This window comes from Scyliorhinus canicula, chromosome 13 (genome assembly GCF_902713615.1).
Source record: "Scyliorhinus canicula chromosome 13, sScyCan1.1, whole genome shotgun sequence".
Classification (NCBI taxonomy): Eukaryota; Metazoa; Chordata; class Chondrichthyes; order Carcharhiniformes; family Scyliorhinidae; genus Scyliorhinus; species Scyliorhinus canicula.
Window position 1 is genome coordinate 22,280,778 of NC_052158.1, and position 21,993 is coordinate 22,302,770.

The window sequence follows — 21,993 nt, forward strand, 5'->3', positions numbered from 1 at the left end:
TGCTCCCCGTCCCGTAACAGGAATGGGACGTGGAAACACCCAGCCCTTCCTTACCCGCAGATGATCCTTCTCCCTCAAGGGTGTCTCTTGGCGGAAGACAATGTCTGCATTCATGCCTTCAGATGGGTGAAGAGTCTGGATCTTTTCACATGACTATCAAGTTCCCTGACATTCCAGTTGACAATTCTGATGGAGAGTTTTTGACCCCCATCCTATCAATCATATGTACCTCCTGGGTGCAGCCCTGCTTCCCGGTGTTTCAGTATGTTATGGGGCCATCCAAAATGGAACCGGTCACCATCTTCACCATGAGATCGGACCCCTGCGCTCCGGTGTTTCTCTTTGTCCAGAGGCCACCCAAAACGGCTGCCAACTGTGTGTACACCATGTGAACGATCAGCTCACTTTGGGCTTTCCCTTTGATTAGTAACCCTCCAATTTACAGAGCCATTTTGTTCCATGTTTCCGATATCGACCTGGCGAGGCTAGAATCCTTCCCCCCTATCATTTCGTTCCCACCATAGTTTGAGTTCCAACTTCTGCCCCCCAGCCACCCCCGCCCCACGTGCGCCCGTCTTCAATCTACCCTCCACCTCCCCCTACCATTCAAGTGTCTCCTGGCAACCCCCCCTCCGCCCCTTCCGCCACACGTTCTCTCCTGGGTAGAGGACGCGCCCTGGCCCTCTTCTCTCTCACACCATCTGTTGCTAGCTTCCCCACTAGAGTCGTGGCGTACCTCTTAGGTTCGATTTCATCCCCTGCTACACCCGTGCTACCAGTGTCCGTACTATCTTCTCCTCACCTGATCGTGGACTCTGCTGCCCACACGCCTGCTCCGGAGTAGCTGGTTCCCCTGCTCTTAGCGAGGCGTTGCAAACCTGCACAAAATTGTCCATGTCTTCCTTTAGATTTCTCCATATATTTCCTCTGCCGCCTCGCTTGCTGTCTGTCGTCACCATTTTTACGATCGAACAATTCTGCCACTGTTGGGGCAGCAAAATAATGTTATTTGCACTGCTAGTTTACCTTGGGTCTGACTGAGAAAAACGTTCCTGAATTTGACCTGATCGCCTTTGCATGGTTATATTTGACCCTGCACTTCGCCAGGTCTGCTCCCAATGTCCTGATTTACTCGAATTTTACGTCCCTCCCAGTTGCGCACCTTCGTCTGTTGAACAAATGTGGGACCCTTTCTCGGTCCTGATATTTGTGCAGCTTGGCTATCTATGCCCTCGTCTGATCCCTAGTCCTGGGCTTCTTCAGAGCGACCTTTGAGCCATGTAGATCGTTAGCAGTCTGGGGAAGCTGTCCCTCAAAATCAGTTTGCGCAGTATTTGCGCTATGTCGTCGGTTGGTCTCTGCATTCAATCCCCTCTGGGAGACCCACTGTCCGTATGTTATGCCTCCTCCATCGATTCTCTTGGTCCTCGACCTTCCTTTTCAGGCTTCACTAAATGGCCACCAACCCCTTGATCTCAGCCTCCAGGGCGACGATTTGGTCGACCCTATTCGTCGACGCCTTTTTCAGCTCCCGTATCGTGCTCTCCTGCGCTTCCACTTTCTTCCCCATGTCGTCGAACGCCATTTGCATGGCACCTAGGGCCAACGCCACCACCATCTTGACTGTAGTCCTTCCCTTGGCTTGATTTCCTCTTCTATTTTATTTAGTTGATTCGTTCGGGACATCTTCCATCCATCGCCTGGCCCGGTGGTTGGTGGTGGGGGGGGGGGGGGGGCGAAGAGCGGGTGGGGAATGAGTGGGGGGGGGGGGGGTGGTGGTGGGGCTGAGTTTCCGGGTCGCTGGTCTCCCTGCCATGGGGGAGGCCGGGGACCCCTCACCTCGTGGGACAATCCTGTTTTCCATTCCTGTCTCTTGCAGATATTCCTGATGCCCCTGCAGCCTTTTGGGCTGCTGCATCCTGGCATTTGTGTTGTGCGTACTAACGTTGAGGGTGAGGGTATATTTGAGACAGAGGTTCAACTCTGCTTTGCCTTGTAGTCCGTTATGTTTTTCAAGCCTTGACACAACTGACGACAGTCCGTGCCATTATTCCGTGTCTCTAGCTTCGTCTGGCATTGTCTCTTGACATCACTGTTGGCTTTGTGGATGTAGCACCTAGAGTTTATGTATAGGCCAGGGTCGCTTGTCTTGAACACCTGATACCTGGACTTCAGTATGGAGTAAATCTCCTGATTATAGCATGGGGATGGATTCTATGATCCCGAGCGCCACAATCACGTTCGGCGGCGGAGCGGAGAATGTCCGGATGACGCTGAAATTGGTGGTGCCACCGTTTTCACGATCCACGTCTCCATACATTGACTGAGGCCTGCCACGTGAGTATCCGTCCACCACTGGCCGAGTTCCCGATGACGTGGGCTATGTGTGCTCTCACCCGTTGGTAACTCAGCGTGATGGCTGTCGACTCAGTGCAGCACCGGCACAGTCGGGGGAGGGCGATTCGCGGGCAACGGTGGCATAATTGGGGTTGGGGGCACTGTTGGGGGGGAGGGGGGGGGGGTGAGGGGCTTGGTCTAATGTATGCGAGGCGGCAGAAGGGTGGACTATTTCGCAGGCCGGTTCCACGGACAGCATTCTCCAGTCACTGCAGGCGGCCGCCTTGCGCATGCGGAACGTGGACCCGGCAACTCTCCAGGCCATATCGACAATTAGAACTGGGAGCTCTGTGCTGCCTGCACGCGAGTAGCCCCACCCTCCCTCCCCAACAGGGAATCGGTGGTCGTTTGATCAGTTTTCTTGGCGTAAAACCTCCTCGTTTTCACGCTGGCGTGGGGACTTAGTCTCCAGAACGGGGTATCCAGCATGGTTTCATATTGGCGTACAAACATAATACCTTCTTTGGCACGCATTCCTCTGCACACTTACTGATGAAGTCTGTAAAGATTTATATGTTATTGTAAGTTATCTAAGTTGGATGATAAAGAAGCATATCTACCTAATTAGTACTTTGCTTATTTGTACATATGTACTTCAAAAAACAACAGAAGTAGGGCATTTGCTGTCATCGGGGCATATGTATGTCTATTAACCAAATTCGATTGAAATCCTCCTGACATATTCGTGAATAATTACTCACAAACATTTTGTCAATCGTTTACATTTACCCAATTGCATAGATCAACTGAACAGTTTATTATTGATACGTGAGGCAACAGAGATGATTTCTGACCATTATTCATTGAAATGCAAACTCGTGACCAAAAATAAACAACTAAATATGGAGCAGATTATTTGGACTTCGGCCAAATATATAAAATACGTGATAACAAATCGACATCGTATGGCAAACCCACAGCCGTCACAAATTTCATTAACCACAACAAAAAGGACCATTTGTGAATCGTATTGGAAGTCGAGTTTAATGGTGCATTTTATTTTCCACGGCAGAACAAATGAGACTATGAATGGCGTCACTACTAAAAATCATTATCAAACATCTTCGCTGTTGAAATACACCCGGCTCAACTTGGTATTGAAACAATGAGGAAAAACAATAAATGGTGATTGGACCCATCATATCAATAGCTGTTTTTTGTTATTTTACATCATGGTAATTTTTCTATTCAAGTGTGGTCAAACGAAAACGAAACCGGAATGAATCTGAAAGGAACTGTCTACCTGCTATTATTCATATCGCGTTACAGCCCAGGAACAATTTGAACAAACATTCAGAAACATTATATGCAATTTAAGAGAACGATAACAGGCGCTGTTTCTTTATTTTCGTTTTTCTTTCCCAGCTCTGAAAGACCTCTTGGATGTGTATATCATAACCGGTAAGGCAGAGTGGAATGCGTTTTTTTTCTGTCCTTCTTGAGAAACAACGTATTGCTTAGTTGATAATTAGCACAGCTATATTGTGTGGTGGCTCCGCACCCGAGTTCCATTGGTCCCACGAGCTCAAACAATTCATTTGATTTATTGTGGTCATATTTGGTGTTCACTTCCACGATATCAAACAAAGATCCTCCAATAGCCTACTGATTCATGTGCAAGCATTTCGCACAACGTTTATGGTGAAATCTCTGAGAACGCTCCTTACCATTAGTATTTAAGAAAAAAACTTTTACTGCTAAATTATAGTTTTTTATATTCACGTGTTTATATTTTTCGTATGTCAATAACCTGACCGTGATATACTCCACCTTTTAATAACAATCAGACATTTCAAATAGCAGTCAGATATTTTACATCCACCGATTTCAATTCCATAATTTCTATATTGCGAAGATGCGGAGCAAACCTTTCAACTCCACATTGTGGAAAAGCGGTGAAGAAATGATAGATATAGAATATTCATAAAAAATGTCATTGGTGACCAATCAAATTCGGATATGCATTGAGTTAATTGATGTAAAAACTAATACATGAATTAGGAGCAGGAGTCGGCTTTTCGGCCCCTTGACCCAACTCGGCCAGTTCAGAAGATCACGGTTGTGCTGCTTATAGTTGGAATTCCAAATTCCTGCCTATCGATAAACTTTATCCCCTTCTTTTATTTTAAAATACTTTTATTTAAAATTTATTCATTATAACGAAAACCATAATATACCCCAAATGCATACAGGGAAAAAGCAACAATTAAGCAATCAATACTTAACAGCCCCCCAAAACAGCCCCCAACATCGAACGAACAAAAAAAAAAACAGAACAAACGGAAACAAGCGGCATCTGCCCCCCCCCCCCCCCAAGCACACACAACTGACGATGAGTAGCTCTTTTAAAAACGAAACAAATGGTTGTCACCTCGAGTCGCACCCTAAAACCGACCATCTCATGCTGTACGTGACCTTCTCTATACATAAGAACTCCATAAGGTAACCCAACCAGGACGCAGTAATTAGCGGACTAAGAGATCTCCTACTGTGCAGAACCTGCCTCTGGGCTATGAACGAGAAAAAGGCCAGGGCATCCGTCGGCACCGTCGCCTGCAGTAACGGCGAATCCGAAAACCCAAAAATGGCTACTGCCGACAAGGCTCCAGCTCAATATCATGAATCCCTGACATTGTGTTGAAGAAGGAGACCCATAAATGCACTAGTTTAGGAAACGAGGAGAACATGTGGGTATGATTATCTGGCCCATGAGAAAAACTTTCGCACTTATCCTCCAGCGGCAAGAGAAAAACAGCACTCCTCGACTTCGCCTTGTGCACCACCTTGAACTGAATCAAGTTGAACAGAGCACATGAGTGAGTAGATGTGATCCAGTGGAGAGACTCACTCCACACTCCCTTATCCCGCCAACTCATTTTCACCTCATCCAACGGAGCTTGCTCTATTGACAGGACCTAGTCATAGATTCGCGACATTCTCACCTCATCCACTTCGGCCAGAGATAAGATCCTATTGAAGAGAGAAGGCGAAAATGTCACGGGAAATGAAGAAATCTCCTTATGTAAGAAATCGTCAACCTGGAAATACCTGAATAAATTAGTCCTCAGGAGTTGGAAATTATCGAATAGTTCCTCAATCCCAGCAAGCCACATCCTCTACAAAGAGGTCCCCAAACCTATACAGAACCTCCAACCCATGACCTGAACATCGAATCTAACCCGGTCGGGAGAAGGAGACGTTTCCGGCGAATGGGGGCCAACATCGACATGGAACCTAACTTACAGGGTTGTGTAAACTGCCGCTAAATCTATGGAGTGGCCATCACTACTAGTCTCAGGGTACATTTCTCAGGGGAAATTGGGAGCAGAGCAGTTACCAAGAAGCACTACCAGAGCTCGCCATCATCTGCCCCCACATAGAATTAGGATTCCTGAGACACACCTGCACTTTTTCAATATGAACTGCAGAATAATAAAATTACTGATTAGGTAGTGCTGTGTCCCGGATTGCCCCTTTCTCTCCACAGACACGTCCTAATAATCCTTGGGGTCTTGCCTGCCAAATGAAGAGAGCTATAATCTTACTGACTCACCAGACGAGTATAATTTACTTTATGGAGCGACGGCCGATCATGCGCCAGATAACGGAAACTAGTCTGGGCCAGATGAAAGGGCGACACCACCAGATCGGCCTCTCTCCCTGGCTTATTAACCGGAACGCATTCACTCTTGTCCAGATTCAACTTCTACCCCAAGAAGAAGCCAAAACTCCTAAGTAGTTTGATTATCTCATACATGTTGCAGACTGGGCCCGTGATGTGAAGTAGCAGATCGTCAGCATAAAAGGACCACCTGTGATCCCCTCCCCCCGTTTTACCCCCCTCCAATCAGTGGAAGATTTTAATTCTATGTCTAATGGTTAGATTGTCAAGGTAAACAAAACCAGAGATAATAGACAGCCATGCCTCATACCTCTATTTAACAGAATATAATTAGAGTTCAAGGCATTGGTAGAATGACTTGTGCTGGGGGTCGGATACAAAATACTGATTCAATGTGTAAACTTTGGCCCGAAGCTAAACTTTGCAAGAATCTCAAATAGATAACCCCACTCCAACTATTAAACGTCCATTGAGACAATGCTCTCTGGTTCGGGCACTGGAGAGGGGAGGACTATGTTTAATAACCTACGGAAATTGGTGTAGAACTGCCTACCCTTGACAAAACTAGTCTGTTCTTCCGAGATTGCCCCAGGAAGGAAGGGCTCCAACTGCATGGCTAATACTTTGGCGAACAGTTTAGCATTGGCATTCAACAACGAAAGAGGCCGATATGACACAAATTCTGTAGGATACTTAACCTTCTTAAAAATCAGTGAAATCGAGGTCTGTGCCAATGTAAACGGCAATACCCCCAACCTCCAACACCTCACTGCGCCGCAATGTGTCATTAATCATATTAATTACCAGTGGGATGAACTACCCCACAAACGTTGTAGATCTCGATGGGTAATCATTCTGGGCCCGAAACCTTACCCAACTGCATTACACCAATGCATTTCATAATGTCCTAAGGGTCCAAGCCTTATTTCAAATTCCTTTACCAAGCTCCATCAATTGGAGAAGGACAGCACGTGCACAAACTGAATCATGGAAAATTCTCCTCTGGGGGCTCCGATTTGCAGAGAGTTTGATAAGAGTCTTCAAATGCAGCATAAATCTTCGCTGTGGAGGAAACAAACCTGTCAACCGAGTTCTTCACTGTCAGAATCTCCCTGGAGGCAGCCTGCGGCCTCAGCTGGTGCGGTAAAAGACGACTGACCTTCTCCCTGTATTTATTAAATGTCCTCCTTGAGCGTAGCAGCTGGCTCACTGTCTTTACTATTGAGAGTTCCTCAAACGGGGTCTGCAACATTTTAAAATTCGCCAGGAACTCCGGAGTAGGGGCAAGCGAGAACTTGCAATACGCCTAAAGGATGCAATGCATCAGCCTCTGTCGCTCCACGCTCCCAGACCTTCCTTTGTGTGCCTTATAGGAAATCATCTCACCCTAATGACCGCCATAAGGGCTTCCCACAAAGTAAAAAGTGAGATAACCGCATTCTTATTAAACGTGATGTACTCCCCAATGGCGTAAAGTTTATCCATTCTCCAAATCCAACGAGAATGTCCCGGCTCCAACATCAAATCCTCAAAATGTAGGGCAAGACCTGAGATAAAAATTGCAGAGTACACCGTTTTTTTCACCAAAGGAAGAAGAGATCTGCCCACCACGAAAAGTCAATGTGTGAACAGACTTGATGGCTCTGGGGGAAAAATAAAATCATTGCCACCGCTGCAGAACTGCCGCGAGTCTGCACCGCACCCCTTCCACTCCCCGCACCACCCGCTCCATAAACGCCAATGATACCTTTGCCACTCCTGATGGAATCAGAGACTTCTACCTAGATCGGTAAGACTGACGGTCTAAAACACAATTCAAGTCCTCTCTTCTGAAGAATTAGACATCATGAGTCCTTGTGGATTAGAAGCCAGGAGCTTATTAATAAAATCTGTATCGTCCCAATATGGTGCATGAACATTAATTAGAAGCACCAAGGTGCGCGCCAACGACTCACTGATAATCACATGCTTCCCGTTCGGTTCCGCCAATATCTTAGCAGCTAAAAAAGGAACACTTTCCTTAATCAAAACGGCAGTTCCCCGGGTTCCACCATCGAAACTCGAGTGGCATCCCTTTTTCACCCAATCCTTCCCTAACCTTTTTTGGTTCCTGACCATCAAATGGGTCTCTTTCAGAAACAGAACATCCTGATTTAAATTTTTGAGTTATGTAAATACCTTTGACCTTTTTATTAAGCAATTCAACACCCTTGCATTCCTAGTGAACAGACGAACTGGGGATATTCTACCCGCATCCTTTTCCAAACCAATCAGTCATTTCCGCCATGTGGGGTAATCCAACACCTACTTAGGGACTATAGGCAACAATTATGATAGCCTCAAAGACCCCTATCAGGTCGAAATAAAGAAAGAGCTGGAACAGCATCAGAAAAGTAACCTTACCCAGTTCTGTGCCCACATTCTGATAGAGCCTGATGGTGCGCCCCTCCCGTTTGTAGTCCCGGTGATCATTCACCACCTTAAGATTCATTAAACCTCTTCAAAACTGAGGAATCTCAGGATAATTGCCCGTAGCAGTTTACCAGAACGGGTTTCTGCCTGAGTAACCGGAGTGCTCGACCCAGTTCAGGAGGACACCAGTCCACCCTCCCCCACCATATTTACAAACATTTTAGAGATGTAGACGGTTGGAATTGGGCCCCATGATTAATTTGCCATTCCTGATGGAATCAGAGCGTTCGGCCTAGCTCGGCCAGACTGAGGGTCTAAAACACAATTCTTGTCCTCTCCCCTCAATAATTAGCTGTCGTGAGCCCAAGTGGATTATAAACCAGGAGTTTATTAATACAATTTGTTTCGACCCAATATGGTGGATGAACATTAATTAGACCCACGGGCTGTCCCACGATTTAAAGGTTTTGTCTCCTGTAGCGATTCTCCAGATCCTCCACCTTAGTCCTCAGTGCTTTGTATCCGCCGGCCAACATTGCCATCTGAGCTTCCAAGGCAGCAATCTGATACCTCAGCCTCGAGAGAGCTGCCTCCACAACATGCATCACCGCGCCATCGGCCTTTACCATCTGGTATGTCTTCGGCAGTGCGAACGGACGGGAGATAGCCACTGTCTTTCGCTTTCCCGAGGTCCTCGGATAGCCTGCCGCTATCGCTTAAATTCCAGTGCGAAAATGCGTGTAAGTATCTCGACTGTCAGTGGAGTGGCCGGAGTCGCGATAGTAGTCTCTGCCATTTATTGAACAGAAGAGCCTAGAGAAGCTTCCGAAATTGTTACTTGCCTGCTTTCTTGCCCTTGACTTTCTGGACATTTCTCTTGTGTGGGAACGTTATTCCATCTAATTAGTACAGTTGTAATCCAAGTAACACCCAAATGCATGGGCGAAAAGCGCGAAAAATAAGTACCCAGGCGTGAACCACCTCGCGTACGACTACTCCCTCCACGCTGCCAGCGGAAGTCCCCCACTTTATCCCTTTCTTAATGATAATTGATCTTGCTCCGCCTTTAAAATAGTAAAAGTCTCTGCTTCCACTGTGTTTGCAGGAATAGTGTTTCAGAAACGCCCAGCATCTGAGAGAAAACGAAATATCTCCTCACCTCTGTCTTGAACAGGTAATCCCTGACTTTTAAGCAGTGAGCCCTAGTTCTACACTCCCCGACAAGAGGAAAGAGCCGCTCTCGATCCATCAGTTCAATACTGCCAGGACCTTTAAATTTTCAATGAAGACGGCTCTTACCCTTTCAAGCGCTGATTGCTGCAAACCTAAACTCTTTACCCTTTCCGCCTAATACGTTAATTGGTACACTGGTTGAACTGATGGTGTTAATTCAAGATATTCTTAGGAGGGCATATAACTCGAGGTGTTCTTTGATTTTAAAATGTATGTCACTTGATTGGAATTAACAATGCGCAATTGGTGGATCTATATTTTTTTGTGATCTGAAGTAATACAATTTTAATATCACTGCTAAATACCCATTCCGCTCGGTTTATAATGTTAGCAGTATTCTAGCATGGTAACTTTATCTGTGGCATAGCGCACACGGGCCTCTGTTGAAACACAACGTCAACAGTAAAGGAACCAGAAACGTAATTACTTCGGATATTTCCTGCCATTATGAATTGCAAACAGTGATTGATGTGTTATGTATATTAAAGCACAAGGTAGGCGGCCTCGCAGGGAAAAAATGTAACTTTCCGGGTTTGTGTTCAAAGTTACGACCATCGTCATTGTGTAAATATGCACGCACCTGATCTAACGAGATAATAGAACCACGCACGCTCGTAGATGTACAGGAAACAGCCAATTACTCATGGAATCAGTATGAGGTGGCACTGGACATTTAGTGATCATTAACATTATTCCGTGCGTGCTAAACAGGTGTTGTGGGGATGGTTCACGGAATGATCTAGACAGAGAGCACTACATCGACCGGAGCTCCGAAGCCGTTCTCTACCAATTCATAGTTTTGCAGTACATTTTCTACACCGAGAAGCAGGTAGACGGAACATTGTATAGATTCACATATTGTCGCATATACGTTTCAATTGTGAAGATGTTTCTGGTTCCAGGTGGTACGCAGATCTCTAGGCAGAGCCCCTGCGAGCATTATCAGACCTCCCCCATTTTCTCGGAGGTTATAAAAAGATATCTGTTGCGATATATGTTAACTCTACCATATGTAGTCACGGTATCGTAGTTGGAATGCTTTATTAACTTTGATCCTTGAGAAGAACAAGGATGGTCTGGCAACCTATTCGATTGATCCAATATTTTGGTTCATTCTTGTAAAGTTCATTGCCCCACATTACCATGTAGCTAGTTGTGCATTTTACTCCAAGTGCATGAACACTGCTTATAATTAATTTAATATTATTTATGATCCATTTCAATCAATTCGTTCATTCAAGTTATTGTCCCTAACAAACGTATTGTTTTCCTTTATAGAAAAAGAATTAGATGCGAAAACGAAAGGTAAATGTTTGATGAAAACCGTAAATTCAATTCTTTAAGCGTTGTTCCCATAAATAAATTAAAATAATTTTTATTTGGATTCTGGTAACTTATAATTATCTCAATATGTTATACATGGATTTTATTGCAGAAAGCAAACCACGAATGACGGTCAATGCACTCGAATGTGACGAGTTGTTAAGTACCATGTCGCAAAATCTCGGCACTCGTTTCAAACTTCAAAATTAACTATTAGCTGGGGACAAACAGACCATCGGGGAGAAACAGCAATTGGTTTGAAGGAAATCATGAGTATCAGCTAATACTATCGTTCCAAGTATTTAAAATAAGGACAATACTATCAATTGATTATTAATTTACACAGACCATCCTCTACCAATTGCAAATTGCAGAAGTTACAATACTTTTCCGTGCTATGAAACATATCATCATGATGTGACATTTTCCGACTGGTACTATTCAGAAACAATTGTTTGTAGGTCTACAACGCATATAGATGGATGCGCTTCCAGTTTTCGGATGCCATTGAGTCATATAATCATATAGTCAGACAGCACAGAAATGGGCCATTGGGCCCGTCATGTCTATGCCGGCGATCAAATGCCAATAAATACTATTATCATTTTCAAGCACTTGGTCATAGCCCACTACCCCTCGGCGACTTTAGTGCTAGTCTAGGAGCTTCTTAAATGCTGCGAGAAAATCTGTCTGCACTTGGAGAGGCAATATTTGATCATGAATATTCAGCATGGCTTTGCCAGAGCGAGGTCATGCCTAACAAATTTGATTGAATTTTTTGAGCACGTGACAAAGCATACAGATGGCGGTAGTACAGTGGATTTGGTTTACATGGATTTCAGCAAAAGCATTTGACAAGGTCCCACGTGGGACACATTTAAAGAAGGTTAATGCACATTAGATACAAGGGAACTTGACAAGACGGCTTCAAAGCTGGCTGAGCTGTAGGAAGCACATGGTGAAGACAGACGGCAGCTTTAGTGACGAGAAGCCAGTGTCCAGTGGTATACCACAGGATTCTGTGCTGGGTCCCTATTGTTCGTTATTTATATAAATTACTTAGCTGGCTATGTGGGGTGTATTGCAGATGGCACAAACATGGGCTGCGTATTTAGGTTATTTCTTAGGTTAAAGAAAGTTATTGACGGGATGGTCAAATGGGCAGACCCTTTTAATCCTGAAAAGTGTGAGATGTTACCCTCTATGCGATTCTGTTGGACTACCCATGGTTATGGAATTTTCCGAGCGAGGGTGGGAGGATACTTGGTCCCCTCCCGTATCGGGAGGTTCAGCATTGACCGGTCCCTATTTTGTCCTGGGTCTCTTCATGCTGGATGATCTGTCTTTTTGGCGTAGTTCTTGATGCCCCAACCACATCTCCCCCCCCCCTTCCTGTTCCTTGATGTCTTCTTTCCCCCCTCTGTGGCCCCTCCCCTCGCTTTATTGGCTTGTGGCTTCGAACAGGTCCTGGAACGAGTTTGTGACTAGCTGCCACGTCATGTGGAATCTCTCTACTGACCCTCGGATGGTTAGTTTGATTTCATCCAGGTGGAGGATTTCCGATAGATCTGTCAGCCAGTCTGAAGTTTTGGATGATGTTACTGATCGCCAGCCAAGCAGGATTGTGCAGCTGAGGACTAGGGCAGCAAAGGTAATTGTGTCAACCACTTCCCCATAAATATTTCTGGCTGGCCTGATACCTGAAGACTGCCTCTTTCGGGCTTGGCTCCACGCTGGTCCCACAACAGTGGACATTTCTTCAAAGATGGTTGTCTGGAACCCCACACGTTTGGGGCATGTGGATGTGGGTGAAAGGGCCTCCCTAGCATCGTTCACACATGTCGTCCACGCCTGGGAAGAACCTGTTTATTCAGGACCTTGTTACGTGCACTTGGTGCGCCTTTTTCAATTGCACGAGGCTTAGCCTTGCGCAAGTGAATGTGAAGTTGGCCCAATTCATTGATTAGCTCCAGAGTCCCCACTCTATTCCTATCCCTCGTTCTTCCCCGACATCCCATGTTTTGAACAATGAAAAGCGTGCCATTTCTCATAGTCGTCCAAACATTTCCCCGCAATTTCCCCTCCAAGAATGCCCGCGTCCAGTATCCCCCCCCAACATTGTGTGCCTCGGGGTCCATTGTTATGTTGTCCTCTCCTTGCAGAGGAACTTCTTTGTCTTTTTTCTCATAATACATTGAGGCATTTATTTGGCATTGTAACAACAACAAAATCAACAATGTACATAACAAGGAAAATATTAACATAGCGCAAATACCGCCCCCTCCACTCCCTCAGGTCCTACCATTGTTTACCCCCCTAACCTATGCTAACCTAAACCCCTCCTTTTGCTGACGATTAATTCTTTGCGAGTCAGTCGACGAATGGTTCCCACCTCCGGGACAACCCTAACAGAGATCTTCTCATGGCGAACTTTATTTTCTCCAGGCAGAGGAAGCCAGCCATGTCCGAAAGCCAGGTCTCCGATTTCGGGGCTTTGAGTCCCTTCAGGCTAGTAATATTCGCCTCCGGGCTACCAGGGAAGCAAAGGGCAGAACATCTACCTCTTTCTCCTCATGGATACCCGGATACTGCAACACCCCAAAAATCGCCACCTGCGAACTCATTGCCATCCTCGTATTTAATACCGTAGACATGGCGTTGGCAAACCCCTGCTAAAATCCCCTGAGTTTTGGACATGCCTACAACATATGGACATGGTTCGCTGCCCCCTCCCCCACCCCCGCACACTTCGCACACCTATCCTCCACCCCAAAGAATCTGGTCATCCGGGCCACTGTCATTGAGCCCGATGAACGACCTAGCACATGTGGTCGCGTTGACTCTACCCAACGCTCCTCCCAGCTCCTCCTCCCACTTTTTCTTCAGCTCCTCAGTCTGCATCTCCGAGCCCATAAGTTCTTTATATATGTCCTGGAGTCTCTCGTCTCCTATCCATCCTCGAGAAACCACCCTTTCCTGAATCCCCCTGAGCGGCAGGAATGGAAGATTAGCACCTGCCTCCGCAAAAAGTCCCGCACCTGTAAATATCGAAATGCATTTTCTCCCGCCAATGTGTACTTCTTCTTCAGCGCCCTCATACTCGAGAAGCTTCCTACTATAAACAAGCGACCCATCCTCTCAATCCCCGGTCTCTGCCAAATTTGGAACCACCCATCCATTCTCCCCAGGGAAAACCGGTGATTATCACAGATTGGGGACCACACCGATGCCCCTCTGCTCCCACATGTCTCCTCCACTGTCCCAGACTCTCAGGGCCACCACTGCTGCTGGACTGGTGGAGTACCTGGCCGGCAGAAACGACACAGGCACTGTTTCCAACGCCCCCAGACTTGTGCCCTTACAAGGAGCCGCCTCTATGCGCTCCCACTCCGGCTCCCCACCTGCCCCCCCCCCCCCCCCCCCCACCAGCCACCTCCTCACCATGGTTATGTTTGCCGCCCAATAGTAATTGCTGAAATTGAGCAGTGCCAGCCATCCATCCCCCCGACTCCACTCGAGCATTGCCCTCTTCACTCACGGTGGCTTTCCCCCCACCCCAGAAAGCCCACAATAATCTTATTTATCCACTTAAAAAAGGGCCGCGGGATGAAGAGGGGGAGGCATTGGAAAACGAATAGGAATCTCGGGAGGACTGTCATTTTTTCTGATTGAACTCTACCCCCCAGAGACAATGGGAACGCATCCCATCTCCGGTATTGTTCCTTCATTTGATCCACCAACCGGGTCAAGTTCAATTTATGTAGCCGGTCCCAGGTACCTGAAACTGTCCCCTACCACTCGAAACGGAAGTTCCCCCAGGCGCCTCTCCTGACCTCTTGTCTGACCACAAACATCTCGCTTTTCCCCATATTGAGCTTGTACCCCGAAAACCGGCGGAATTCCCCTAAAATTCCCATAATGTCTTCCATGCCCTCCATTGGGTCTGTCACATACAACAGTAGGTTGTCCGCATACAACGAGACTCTGTACTCCACTCTCCCCTCCCAGACCTGCCACTTCCATCCCCTTGAGGACCTCAGAGCAATTGCCAGCCGATCTATCGCAAACAGCAGTTGGGAGAGGGGGCATCCCTGTTGCGTCCCCAGGTGCAGTCTGATAGAGTCCTAAGTCGCCCTGTTTGTCCGGATACTTGTACTCGGAGCCCGGTACAGCAACTTGACCCAGTCAATAAACCCCTCCCAGACCCGAACCGCTCCAGCACCTCTCATAAATAATCCCACTCAAACCGGTCAATTACATTCTCTGCGTCTATTGCGACCACTACCTACCGGGGGACCATGGTTACGTTTAACAGCCTTCTTACATTGGCCAGCAGCTGCCTGCCCTTAACAAACCCCGTCTGATCCTCCACTATAACGTCCGGTACACAGTCCTCAATCCTGGTGGACAAGAGTTTGGCCAGAAGTTTGGCATCTACGTTCAGCAAAGAAATTGGCCTGTAAGAACTACATAGCGCCGGGTCCTTGTCCCGTTGCAGAATGAGCGAGATCAATGCCTGTGACATCGCCTGGGACAGAACCCTTGTTTCCCTAGCTTCGTTAAAGACCTTCATCAGCACCGGCAACAACATTCCGGAGAACTGTTTATAGAACTCGGCTGAGTAATCATCCGGTCCTGGTGCCTTACCCAACTGCATGGCCAACAGACCCTCCATGATTTCCTCCAGCCTGATCAGGGCCCCAAGCCTTTCTACCAGCTCCCCATCCACCTTCGGGAAAGTCAGCTGATCCAAGAACTGCCTCATCTCTTCCAGCCCCGCTGGGCGTTCCGACCTATACAACCTGCTATAACAGTCCCAAAAGGCCTTGCTCACCCCCACCGAGCCCCTAACTAAGATCCCATCCCAGTTAATAACTTCCCCTATTTTTCTAGCTGCCTGATACTTTCTGAGCTGCTGTGCAAGCATCCTGTTGGCCTTCTCACCGTGCTCGTACATCGCCCCCTTCACCTTTCCGAGCTGTTGCACTGCTCCCCCGGTAGGCAACACACCGAATTCCGCCTTTAGCCTCCGGCGTTCCATTAAAAGCCCTGCCTCTGGAGCCTCGCAATACCTCATGTCAACTCATAGAATCTCGTTTACCAGTCGGTCCGTCCGTTCTGCCCTATCCGTCCTGTCCCTGTGAGCCCAGATCGAGATCCGCTCTTCTCTCACCATTGCCTTCAGCGCTTCCCAAACCATCACTGCTGAGACCACCCCCGTATAATTTACCTGCAGGTAGTTCAGCATATACTTCTTCAGGCTCTCGCACACCGCTTTGTCCGCCAATAGCCCTACATCCAACCTCCATTGCGGGCACAGCTTCTCATCCATACAAACCTGCATGCCCACCCACTGTGGAGCATGGCCCGAGATCGTAATCGCCAAGGATCCCGTATCCACCACCCCCGCCAATAGGGCCCTACCCAATACAAAATAATTAATCCAGAAATACACCTCATGTACGCGGGAGTAAAAAGAAAATTACTTCACCCTCGGCTGCTTAAATCTCCAAGGATCCACCTCCCTGTTGCTCCATGAACCCTTTCAACTCCTTTGCTATTGCTGAACGTAGGCCAATCCAGGCCTGGATCGATAACCATATTAAAATCCCCTCCCATAATCAGCTTGTGCGAGTCCAGGTCCGGAATCTTCCCCACGACCCTCTTTATAAAGTCCCAGTCATCCCAATTTGGCGCATGTTCATTGACCGACACTACCTTCATCCCCTGCAGCAATCCGCTAACCATAATATATCGACCTCCCTCACTCGAGACTATTCTCCCCACCTCAAATGCCACCCGCTTGTTTATCAGAATCGCAACCCCTCTCGCCTTTATCCGGCCCCGAGTGGAAAACCTGACTAACCCAGACTTTCCTCAACCTGACCTGGTCCACGACTTTAAGGTGCATTTCCTGCAGCATTACCACATCCACCTTCAGTCTCCTCAAGTGCACAAACACACGTGCTCTCTTTACTGACCCATTTAGCCCCTGAACATTCCAGGTGATCAGCCTGGTTGGCGGGGCAAAGTCCAATACCCCACCCCTCCCAGCTGGTCAGCCATTCCCTTTCTTGGGCCCTCCTACAGCCCATGCACCCTAACTCCTCCTAGCCGCCCTACGGTGGCCCCCATTCGTGACCCCTCTCAGTGTCCCTCCATCGAAGTCTGTCCCTTATCAGCAGAACCCACCCCACCCTCCACCCCAGCAACACTACTCTAAAACCCAACCATCTAGTAAACTAAGCGCATACACCCGCTACTGTGCTTCCGTGAGCTAGGTCACCCAGGTAGCTTGCTGGACCCCGCCCCCGGCGCCAGGATGCGTCTCCAGTCGTGGGCAATCTGTGTCTCCAGATAGAGGAATTTGCATCGGCTTGCTTCAATAGTAGTTCCACCAGTTCTTCCCCTCTCACTTTCCGGTTCACAGGGAAGACTGCACACTTTCTCAGATTGGGCTTGGAAACAGAGAATGCTCCAAACTCTCTCAGCAGGTGCATGATCCCTTCCATGCTTCTTTGTGGTCCGAGATGCGGAGAAGCAGTTCATCTACAGTGAGACTCTGTGGTATCTGTTTCCTCCTTGGATTCACATCCAGGTTTTCAGCTCTCTGAGGGCGATCGTGAATGTCTCAATTGCCAGGACGAATAGGAGCAGGGACACCAACAAACATTCTTTGTGCCCCTGTGTAGCTGGAAGTATTCAGAGCTGGTGTTGCTGTCCTTACACCATGGTGCATTGTGAAAGAGTTTCACTCATGATGTGAATCCGGTCCCTCACGCAACCCGCTCTATTACCTCGATGAGGCCCTTTCACTCGACTCTGTCGATGGCCTTTTCCACGTCTAAGGAGATGATCACCTCTGGTGTTCTCTCTCTGGATAGGGTGATTATCACATTTAGGAGTTGGCTGATGTTCACTGTTAGCTGTCTATCCTTAACATAGCCTTTCGGTCTTCTGCGACCAGCTCTGCTGCTCAGTTCTCCAGTCGCTTAGCCATGTGTTTTGCGAATATTTTACAGGCACATTGAGCAACGAAATCTGCTGTCTGTAGGAGCTGCATTCGGTTGAGTCTTTGACTTGCTTGGGTATCAGCGATTATTGGTTTGTATTAGCGTCGGAGGCAAGGCGCCCCTGCCCAGTAAGCCTGCGAATATCTCCTGCACGTGTGGGACTGGAACTGGAGTAAAATGTTTGTAGATGTCTTCCAGGAACTCCTCGGGACCTGGCCCCTTCCCTGCCTTCATGGAACTGATGCTGTCCATGACTTCTCCCAGTTTTGGCTCTGCTTCCAGCCCCCTCCTGCTATTTCCCCAACGACTGGCATGTCAAGTCTATCGAGGAATGGCTTCATCACCGAGACCCCGTCGGGGTACTCGGAGGTTTGCACTCCCAATAAAAGGCCTCGAAAGTTTCATTGACCTTTCTTGGTTCGGCTAACAGTCAGCATTTTCTATCCTTCATGTGTGCCATTGCCCTCACGACTGCTTGCTTGCAGGCGGCTGGCTTTGTCTCCATGTTTGTAGAAGGTTCCCGGTATCTGGCGGGGTTACTGCACATGCTTTCCTGGAGGATAGCAGGTTAAAGTCCATTTGTAGCTTTTTCCATTCCTCCAGAAGTCGGGGCCTTGGAGTATTTTTGTCGACCTCCAGAATGGAGTCAATCAAATATCGCCTAGCCACATTGTCTTCCTTGTCCATGCCTGCCTTGTAGGCGACAACCTCTCCTCTAATCACAGCCTTCAGGGCCTCCCAGAACCCGAGGGTGTGACCTCCTCATTCTGGTTGTTCGTAATATTCTCGTCCATGGCCTGTATTGTTTTCTGGCAGAAGACCTGGGGGGATTTGAGCACGGCCCGTCTCCAAACTCACATCCGTGCAGTGTGGAGCGTTGTCAGAGATTACGAATGCAGAGTATTCCCCCGTACTATCATTGGAAGCACTAATTTTCACATCACAAAGTGTCGATACTTTATAGACCATGTGGATATGTGAATATAATTGAGAACATCTTCTCACCCGGGTGCATGAACCTTCATCTGTTCCATAAATATTCCTCGTCCTTTAGCGATGTGTCCCGTATTCCCTGTTTTGGGGTGAGCAATCCATCAGTGGGTCCTGAACACAGTTAAAGCTCCTCCCCTCCCCGCATGTTCAACCTATGTGTATCTATGTCTGGGATTTCTGCCATGGTCTTCTTTACGAATTCCGTGTCGTCCCAGTTGGGTGTATACATGTTAACTCGGACCACAGATATCCCATCTAGGACACTGCTGGCCATCACGAAGTGTCCTCTTGGGTCAGTAATTTGTCGCATTAAAAGCTGTCTTCCTGCTCAGTAGTCTGGTAATCCCCGAGATGTCGTCCCATAAAATGAATGGTAGGTCTGTCCCACCAATCCCTATCTTACCTGCAGCCCATCCTTCTCCGTCAGGTACATCTCTTTTGGGAAGAGAATTTCGGCTTTCTTACTTTTCAGTTAGGTGAAGACTCTGGATACTTTCACTGGACCATTAAGTCCCTTACATTCCAGGTCACTATTCTGATGGGGGAGGGGGGGGGGGGGGGGGGGGGGGGGAGGGGCGGTTTGTCCATCCACCTTTTTCGTGATCTACCATACTTACCTCGTGGATGCCACTTGCTCTCTGGGTTTGCTATTTGTTAGGGAACTATCCAAAAGTGCCACAGTGACTGTGCTCACCATGAGTCAGGATCACTGCTCTCTGGCGTTTCTCTTTAGCTCGGGGCCATCCAACATGGCCCCGACATGTGTGTGAGACCCTCCGTTCCGGCGTTTCCCTTTGTTCAGGGACCCTCCAAATTGGCTGCTTGCGGTACCATCTTGTTCGTTTGCACGAGTGGTCTGTTGAAGCCAGTCGAGAGCCCACCCGCCATTTTGTTGCCCATGCGGGTTTGGTTCCCTTTCCCTCTGCTATCCCATCTCACTTGCCCCCCCCCCCCCTCTATTTCACTTCCCACTCCACTTGTCCCCCAGGTTGAATCCCCTTGCTGTTGTGTCCGCCCCCACCTCGCCAGGCCCTCTCTCCATGCTGGGAGATGTGCTGAGGTCTCGCCCGCATGCATATCTCCTTTGCGCTAGTTTTCCCGCTGGTGTGGCGCGGCCCCTCCTGGCGTTGGTCCCTCCTATGCCTGCTATGCCAGCTTCCCCTCTGTCTCCTCCTAATCCTCTCCTACGCTCTGCACTATTACTCCTTCCTTTCTGCGAACTATTTCCCTGGTTGAGAACTTGGTAAGAAGTCTTACAACACCATGTTAAAGTCCAACATGTTTGTTTCAAACACGAGCTTTCGGAGCACTGCTCCTTCCTCAGGTGAAGGAGCAGTGAGGAAGGAGCAGTGCTCCAAAAGCTCGTGTTTGAAACAAACATGTTGGACTTTAACCTGGTGTTGTAAGACTTCTTCCTGTGCTCACCCCAGTCCAACGACGGCATCTCCACATCAGAACTTGGTGGTACAGTTCTTCGCAAATTGTTTGCTAGTTATCTCTGCCACCTCTTTGCCCGCCTAGCGCTGCCTCTCTTTTTGCTTATCCAGTTCCTACTTTTGGACGAACTCATCCACATTTGTAGTGGAACAAAAATAATATTCTCTGTTCTGGTACGTTACCCAGAGCCTGCCTGGGCACAGAATCACGAACTTAATATTGTTCTTGTACAGGACCGACTTCGCCCTGTGACATTGTGCCCGGGTCTTTGCCAGGTCTGCCCCAATGTCTTGATAACCTCTGACCCTGTGACCCTTGTAGCTGCAGCCCTACGTTTGCTTGCCCCAGTGAAGGATCTTTTCCTATTCTTGGTGTCGGTGTTATTTGGCATTGTTTGCTCTCGGCAGTCCCCCCCACCTTGGGTTTCTGCCGGAGCAACCTATGTGCCGTGGCAATATCCGGCGGCTTGGGCAAGCTGTCCCTTCCCCACTTAGTTCCCCAACACCTGGGCCACGCAGTCAGTTGGGCAAATGCCGAAGATTCCTGACAGGCCTACTATCCTGATCTTCTGGCCTCTTGACCGGTTTTCCTGGTCCTTCACCTTCCCCTTCAGATTCTCCTAAGTCGCCACAAACCTCTTCATTTCGGTATCCAGGGCGATGATTCGTACGGTCTCGTCCATTGAAGCTTTCTGCAGGTCATTTATCGTGTTCGCCATGGCCATTAATCTGTTTCCCACTTTGTCGAGAGCCACATTCGTGGCGACTCGTGCCTCCGTCACTACCAATTTGACAGCCACCTTGAGTTCCATCTTTATATCCTCCTTCATCTCTTTCAATTCCCCAGTGAGGAACGTCTTCCATCCACCCTCTAGCTGAGGGGGAGGGGGCTAGTTTTCCGAGTCGCTAGTGTTCGTCTCTCAGGAGTGGCCGGAGATCTGTCACCTTGTGGGTCCACTGTCCTGATGGCTCGCCACTCCTGTCCTTTGCCACAGTTTCTCGTGTCTCTACGGCCTCTGGAACTCCTGGGTCCTGGCATATTTGCCATACTTTGCATTGTCCAGAGTGAAGCGATAATTTCTGTGGGGTGTTTGTGAGCTAATGTAGGCTAAATGTACCTAAATATGTCTTTCAGATGAGAGCCACTGTATGTGCGACTGCTCAGCACATCGCTGATAAAAGATGTCTAACACCTCCTTCTTAATTGTAAATTGCTAAAGTGTATCAGTACCTGCTCTCTCACATGGACATTTTCGGAACCTTTCAATTTGATAACGACACAAGAATGGTACTCTGTTACTTCTGTTACCTCCATCTGCAAATCTCTGCTTACATCCCCAGTCAGCCCTCAATTTTAATAGACTTTTAATATTTATATCCTTACAGAAGCTATTGAGATTCATTTTTATGTTATATGCCAGTTTATGTTAATCCTCCCACATCACTTTTCTGATTAGTTTCTTAAATTCCGTTCTGGTCCTTTTATTTACGGGCCTGTGCATCATTGTATTACCTCCTTGACGTTCTTATCGGAATTCTTCTTTCATTCCTCATTCGGGGTATT

The 21,993-nt window shown here is 47.9% G+C and overlaps 1 protein-coding gene across 1 annotated transcript in view; it reads left to right on the forward strand.

Moving 5' to 3' along the window:
- The window catches only part of LOC119976524 (golgin subfamily A member 4-like), a 1,176,663-nt gene that overhangs the window by 64,553 nt on the left and 1,090,117 nt on the right, over positions 1–21,993 (forward strand). Inside the window, exons 10-11 of the mRNA XM_038817077.1 lie at positions 3,763–3,798; positions 10,943–10,969. Coding sequence (XP_038673005.1) covers positions 3,763–3,798; positions 10,943–10,969 — 63 coding nt within the window. The remainder of the gene's footprint in view (positions 1–3,762; positions 3,799–10,942; positions 10,970–21,993) is intronic.